The sequence below is a fragment of the Apis florea genome, unplaced genomic scaffold (genome assembly GCF_048593485.1).
Source record: "Apis florea isolate Af1SG1 unplaced genomic scaffold, ASM4859348v1 contig_2350_pilon, whole genome shotgun sequence".
Lineage (NCBI taxonomy): Eukaryota > Metazoa > Arthropoda > Insecta > Hymenoptera > Apidae > Apis > Apis florea.
Window position 1 is genome coordinate 7,856,748 of NW_028256565.1, and position 7,747 is coordinate 7,864,494.

The 7,747-nt window shown below is 27.1% G+C and overlaps 1 protein-coding gene and 1 long non-coding RNA gene across 3 annotated transcripts in view; one reads left to right on the top strand and one right to left on the bottom strand.

The window, feature by feature from the left end:
* Positions 1–4,170, top strand: part of LOC100864203 (choline/ethanolamine transporter flvcr2a) — a 65,066-nt gene extending 60,896 nt beyond the window's left edge. For both annotated transcript variants that reach the window (XM_086904460.1, XM_086904461.1), the window contains 6 exons: positions 403–627; positions 2,269–2,410; positions 2,754–2,962; positions 3,074–3,177; positions 3,267–3,380; positions 3,741–4,170. In XM_086904460.1, the coding sequence (XP_086760586.1) occupies positions 403–627; positions 2,269–2,410; positions 2,754–2,962; positions 3,074–3,177; positions 3,267–3,380; positions 3,741–4,020 (1,074 nt within the window). In that variant the 3' untranslated portion in view covers positions 4,021–4,170. The remainder of the gene's footprint in view (positions 1–402; positions 628–2,268; positions 2,411–2,753; positions 2,963–3,073; positions 3,178–3,266; positions 3,381–3,740) is intronic.
* On the bottom strand, positions 1,741–2,844 carry LOC116414861 (uncharacterized). Its single transcript, XR_004225400.2, has 3 exons — positions 2,706–2,844; positions 1,983–2,072; positions 1,741–1,871 (listed from the first exon to the last, which is right to left on the bottom strand). It is a non-coding gene; the product is annotated as an uncharacterized LOC116414861 (long non-coding RNA).
* Positions 4,171–7,747: the final 3,577 nt, after the last annotated feature.

A 7,747-nucleotide genomic window follows, 5' to 3' on the forward strand; every position in this document is an offset into this window, starting at 1 on the left:
AAAACGTATCATAAGATTAACAGATCAATTTTTTTAATTTTTTTCTCGATACATATCTTAATCCTGAACCTTGATCTTGAAAACAAGTATAAACACTCTATAAAATTATTATCTTTATTTTCTTTTCTTCTTGAACGTGTTAAAATATATTGCAAAGAAAGTGCGACAGAAAATCTTGACTTCATCTATCTAAACAAATTACTTTGAAGATTAATGGATTATAAGAAAATACTAGAGATATGACAGAAATTATACTTTTTTATATCTAATAACAAGATTTCTGACATTTCGAAGTACGAAGAAAAGATAAGTGTTTACCATTCTTTGTAAGAATTTTTTTTCGAAAAAATAACTTTTTTTCAGAATTCATTCCATTATTTTTCACTTAATCGTCGATTTCAGGGTCTCAGGTTCGCCGTTTTGATAGGCGCGATTGGAACGATGATCGGCTCTTGGATAAAAGTGTTTAGCGTAAGTCCAGATCGGTTCTGGATTACCTTCATTGGTCAAACATTCGTTGCTGTGAGCCAAACGTTCATCTTATCGGTTCCAGCTCATTTGGCCGCTGTTTGGTTCGATTCAAATCAGGTCAGCAGCGCGTGCAGCATCGGCGTTTTTGGAAATCAGGTGAGTTAGATGTAATTATAGATGTAAATTTTTTAATTAACTTTATATTGTTTATGATCGTACATGTATATAAGTTGTACACCTAAAATTATATGAGAGATAGATTAATTTATGTAAAGATAATTTTTCATATGAAAATATATAAAATATGTAAAAGATATAGAATCAAATACTTTAATTTCTTGTTTCATTTTTGAGGAAAATTATACTGAAAAAAATAACATTATTTCCATTAATATGTCTCTAATAATATAAGTAAACAAGCCTATTAATTAAATAATTTCCAAGCTTTGATATTTCATTATGTCTTTTTCGCGTGATCACTCAAAATGTACATCCTTTGTAAAACAATTTCGCAAGCTTTGATATTCAATATTCTTTCGGTGTAATTCAATCGTCGAACATGCTCCAATTAGTAAGCATTCGATCCAACTCTTGACAGGCAATTAATTAACCTACTCTCGAACACCTCGTGCAACATCTCTTTTCAAAAGACCCTTTCATTATTAATTTCCTATTTCCTTTATTCTCCAAAAGAGTCCTCGTTATAATACCAGATCATTGTCTCAATTATTGTCTCAAAGACATTAATTACGATCACTTTACTCGAAACAATAGCAATAGAATCGCGCACGCCAAATTTTCAACTGGATAGAGCCGAACGTATCTACACGACGTTATGTTACATATATATGCGATATAGTTGTTAAATAAATGCAGTGCTCGTAAATGGAGCTCGAGTGCATATTACCTGTGTAGTAAAACTCTAATTCGAGAGACAGGGTCGTTGGAGAATTAAGTAGTGATTAGATGGGAAACAGAATCGTAACGTGCACCCACGTTTTATTTCGTGGCGGTACGAGGGGGGATCTGGGACCCCATTCAGCGAATTAAACCTATGTATTTCAAACAGATCACCCCTTCTGGTAGGAAGATAATCTATTCAAGGTGCAGCGCCGATCAGATTATTTTATCAACTTTGATATAGATTTTTTCTGGTCTCGAGTATACAGATAATCCGGGAATCTTTAATTTGAAAAAAATATTATTAACATTTTGATCAAAGAAATTCGAGTCTTAGGATATATATTTTACAAATGTAGAAGTACAAACCTTTTTTCTTCTTATCTCAAGTATGCAGATGTATAGTTCGAGAATCTTGAATATTTCATTTCAAAGAAATCATATCTGTTCGATCAAAAGAATTCTATTCTTAGAATGCGTACATCAATCGTTCTTCACATCTGGTGAGGTTTTAATGAAATTTTTATTACAATGCCATTTGCTATATATGTATATAGTTAATAAAGAAATATACGATAGATATCGCAAAATTGATATAAATGATCGTTGACCTTGCTGTTTATGACGTGACTGCCAAGTTTGCCGCTCCTCGAGCACAAGCTTTCGAGAGCGGAACTCTTGTCGGGATAGCTCATGATGGGCTGAAAAGAATAATGATCTCTTACTTCCTTGAAATAACAACAATGGACATCTCTCTGGACGATAGTAATTTCACGATGAATTTACGATACTTATACGAATTTCAAACTAGATAGAAAATAAAATAATGAAATAGAAATTTTCTATTGTATTATTTATCATTTAAGAAAAATTTAAAATGATCGTTTTGATTTCCAGTTGGGTATAGCAATTGGTTTCCTTTTCCCGCCGATGTTGGTGCAAAAGAACGAAGAAATTAATCAAATCGGCCGAGGATTGCACGCCATGTTCTACATAGTCGCTGCTTTTACCACCATTATTTTGGTCCTTATACTTCTATGTATGTATCAGTAATCATAAGTTCAATATTAAAAAATTCTCTGAACGTCTTCGATAATAAGTGAATTTAGATTTATATTTCCTCTTAAATAATATAAACTACATGGAAATTATTTTGAAAAATTGATTGTGCATATTTAAAAATGAATATTTAAGAAAATATTCTTAAATATTCTAATAAACTTTTTTATTATATTTATATATTTTTATATTCTCTAGTTTCAATATTATGTTGATTTTAATTAATGTATCGAAATAATTTATAATAATGTAAAATTATAGTATCTTATACTTACACCATTACAATTTTCAGTCCTCCATATTGAAATAATATTTTCTTGTAGTTTTTAAGTCTAAACCACCGCTTCCTCCGAATCAAGCACAAGCTCAAGTTCAGAGAGAGAACGAAACTCCGAAAAGTTTTTTCATAGAAATGAAGAAACTGGTCACAAACGTCGGTTACTTGTTACTATTGTTCAGTTATGGCATCAATGTAGGCGTGTTCTATGCCATCAGCACGCTTCTCAATCAGATAATAGTTCAACATTTTCCTGTAAGTTTTTCTTTTTAATGTCTACTTTTTCTTTATTTTAAGATTTATATTATTTCTCTATTAAATTTCTATTTATTATTGTTATAATATATCGTTTTAATAAAAATTCAGAATCAAGAAAAAGACGCTGGAAGAATCGGTTTGACCATTATCTTCGCTGGTATGTTAGGTTCTGTGGTTTGTGGTATTGTGCTCGATAAAACGCGCAAATTCAAGTGAGTAAATCTTCTCAACATAAAAATTAAGTTACATCATGTTTCTCTCGTTGATTAATTGTCTTAATTTAAAATTTGTCCATTTTCAGAGAGACAACGTCAGTCGTTTATCTTTGTTCTTTTCTGGGCATGATTATATTCACATTCATTCTAATATCCACCAGTCAAATATTCACCATTTATATAATAGCTGGCATGTTAGGGTAAGAATAACTGTTATTTCTTAATTTTCATTAAGAATTCAGAATATTTAATGAAATTCAATTATTATTTTTATTTTTATTTTATCCTTTAGTCAACATACTTTATAAATCCTGTATAAATCTAATCTATGAACTCTCCAAAAGTATTTATGATTTGTCATTCTCACTTTTAATGTTTACAAAAACTTTTAAAAAGCTGAAATTTTTCTCAAAAATATTATAAGTTCATGATCTGCATTAATAATTTTATATAACTTATCTATATACACAACTAAAATACATTAAAATAGTAATAAAAATCTAATTTACTACATAAAATCTTTAATATGATTTTGAATTCTTCTCAAAATATTTTTTCAGATTCTTTATGACTGGCTATCTTCCAGTGGGTTTTGAATTTGCCGCAGAATTGACATATCCGCAATCAGAAGGAACATCCGCTGGCTTATTAAACGCAATGTGCCAAGTATTCGGTATTATCTTCACAATTATCTACGGTTATTGTTTGAACGTTTGGGGTGATTTTTGGGCGAATATTTTCCTCTGTATTGCGCTAGCCCTTGGTTCATTCCTCACCATCATCATTCCCAATGATCTTCGAAGACAGAACGTTTTAAAAAATTCCATGGTTGAAGGTTGAGAGATAGAAAGTTGAAGAATGATCGACTAGTCTTTGTTGTGATCAATGATATTGCGAATGTAGACTTTCCTATGAATATTTTTCTATGAAGATAGATGAGAAAAATGAATTATTATAGGTTGTCCAAAGATAGTTGATTTTGATAAAATGTCAGGTAAAATTGCATAGAACCGTCTGCCTCATGTTATCTACTGTTATTATCATTATTCTATTCTTTCATATATATTCTTTCAATATTTTTATATTTTACATTTATATGTATAATATTTTTTTTATTGAATTCAATTCTTAAATAACATTTAAAAATAGATTTCTTAATACATAAAAATATGATGTAATTAGTTTTAAAATCAAGAAGGTTAATATGCAAGATGACAAAATATTGAAATAATATTTCATGTGAACATGAATATATCAAATAATGACAAGAGTAGATAAAGCAAACAATAATTTTGGGCATGGTTCAAGATCTGAAATTGTGTTGGAACATTCCATATTATTTTTATTATTTTTTTATTATCTTTGTTTCAAAAGTACTAAATAGAAGTTCTAATTTATTTATAAATTAATTGAGATTAATCGTTGACTATTTAAAAAATCACTGTCTTATACTTACATTTAATTTCTATCTTATTGTTTTTTCTTCTTTGTGCTGTGATGACACTTCAGTATCATTGGAACAATTCCATCGCGTGTAGACAACATCTGAAACTTTTGTGATGCATTTAAAAAAAAAATTAAGAACTATAAAGCTACAGAACTAATTTTTATGTAGTTTAAAAAATCAATATAATATGATATTTCATTTTGTTGCCTATGTAGTTTGAAAAACAAAAATTTCTTTTTATTTCAGTCATCAGTAATATTATTTCTTATGATTCTGATGAACGAATTTTTTCTGAAACTTCAAATAATGCGATACGATGAAAAAATTTCGCATTTTTATGATTGTCATACCAAAATAATGCCAGTAGTCGATCAAATAGTCAGAAATTTAAAATAATATTTCGTAAACAATAGAAATGATGGTATAATAATAATAATTGATGCGATTAGATTCTTACAAAAATATTGAGATGCTATACATCTCAGGATAAACGAAAGATAGATAAAAATCTATTTATTCTCGTTATTTATGTAAATGTTCCCATTTAGAATAGATTTCTAAACTTAGGTCTTCGTCAAATCTATGAAATTGTATTTCTTCGATACGTAACTTCCATAGTTTATTACACTAAATATTAATCACAAAATATCAATCAAATGTCGTGAAATGAAAGAATTTTTGAAATTTAAGTAAAATAATGAAAATTTTTGAAATTTACTTTTATTATAAGCAAACTATAACTTTGTAAAGTTCATGATAAATATAAGCAAAAAATTGGATAATATAGATAAATTCGATAATCCAGAACCGCGTAAAATGCGAGCTATCGAAGAAATTCGATTTGCGAGATGATCGAGATTCGAAATTAAATTTGCTCGAATCGATCAAGGAAAAACGAATTGTTACACGAAGGTTAATGTAAACGAGCTATCTGAAATTGAATTTTCTTCTAATTGAAAGTGAGTTTAAAGATCATTAAAATATCATCAAATATCGAATTCTATTTTAGATTGTAACATCATTGTTTATTCCTAGCTTGAAAAAAAGTTTATTTCGTTTTAAATAACCTCTAATCAACGACAATAATATTGTAGTTACACGTACAAAATGAGTATTAAGAAACAATTGAATACTGTAGTTATAATTGTTGTAAATTGTGATCGATAGATTGGAGGATGTTTATGCGTTTAAAATTAAAACAAGATTTAGGATATTATTATTACTTAGTATTTTTAAATAAATTATATTTTTTATAATATTTCTAGTATTTGACAAAAGATTTTCTTCTTTAAGTTATGATTATTAAAATACAAATTCATATAAACATCTACAGTCTAGTGATCACTGATATATATGTACTATTTTTTATAAATATCATTGTGTGTCCATGTATAGTTATGGGGCCATGTATAAAAACGAGTAGGTACGAAAATAGTCGACAATAAATCTACAATAAGAGTACAAGGGATTCAAAATTGATAGAATAATATAGAAAATTTTGCTTCTATTTTTATAATATTCTTATAACACAAAAGAAAAAAACTTACACATTTTTCTTTCACTTCGTTCTTAGATCTTTGTGTTAAAAATACAACTGTACATTTTTTTTTTCTTACAAAGATGCATTATTACGAAAAAAGGTTATCAGAAAAGTAATTTTTGAAAGTGTTTGTCAATTAATTATCACAAAATCTTTTAATCGAAATCACGAAACAAATAAACGAAGTTCAAAAATTTACAGATATAAAAACACACGTGTACGAATATGTGTATATATTTTGTAAACTCGATATATATATTTTACATATGTATTTTATTCAATGCCGTCTGTATGTGCAAATTGTTCCAAGCATATCTTTTATAATATTAACAGTTCAAATATTACGATAATTACCGTATCTCGATGTGATTTCAAGACAATATTAAATGTTATTGTGTGTTAAGTTTATATTGTTAAATAATCTGCAAGTGTATCGATATTTGTGAAAAAGTTTTAAATGATTTTTATCAGAGCAAGTGTTTTAAGATAGATCATTCCATGAATAACATGCTTTTATTTGAAATTAAGCATAGAAACCGGAAATTTGTAATAGAGAAAAAATACCTAAGGAATCATGAAAGATTATATTTAATAAAGCAATCTCGCTTTATTAATTTTGCTGTATCAGCAACGATTAACTTTTTATGGAAACGAAAATGTAATACAGTGCATGTACAGTGTCTATATCCAAATGGACAATAATTATTTTATTAAATAACTGGAAAATTATTCCAATATGAATGGATGGAGTTTTATTCTTTTCTTTTTTTCTTTTTTTTTGTTTGAATTACATTCCTCTTTTTTATATTATTATTATATTATTATTATTACATAAAAATCGATTAAGAAATTTTTCTATTAATTGTTTACATAAAAAGAAAAGAATAAAGCGATCAAAATTATATTTGAAATAATCATCTTTAATCAACCAAGAATATTTATAATCTTCCATTTTTTTTTAATTTTGCGTTTTCGAATGTATAATATTTGTGATTCGTTAGTCATTTTGTAAATAAATTATAGGAATTTAAACAAGTTCTTTTAAGTTTTGTTATAAGCTTTATGCGAAAATCGTTTTGTGACGCACATTTTTCCCAAAATCGGAAATGAGTGGGGTAAATCGAGTAAAAAGTATCTGTGATTCTTGACAATATCCGCCATTCGATTATCATCTGAATATGTAGAATGATAAGAAGCTTTGAAAATTATAAAAACCTTAAGAAATTATCTGTATGTTATTGTTACCGTGTAATCACATTGAAAATGAATCGAAAAATAAATAAATATTTACGATAAAATTGTCCCGTTATTGTTCCTCCCCCTTTTCAACACAAAAACCAGATATATATTAATTAAAGTAACATTATAATTAAAACAATTAAATCAGAAAAAGAAAATAAATTTTAATTTGAGAAAAACATACGTAAAATTACAAAAATTATGAATAAAAAAATATTTATATTATAAAACGAAAAAAATTTATGTATTATTGTATTATACATAAATATATGTATTATTATTATATAAAAATTTATTATTTTTTTATCAATATGAATTTCATATTTAATTATCTATACTTA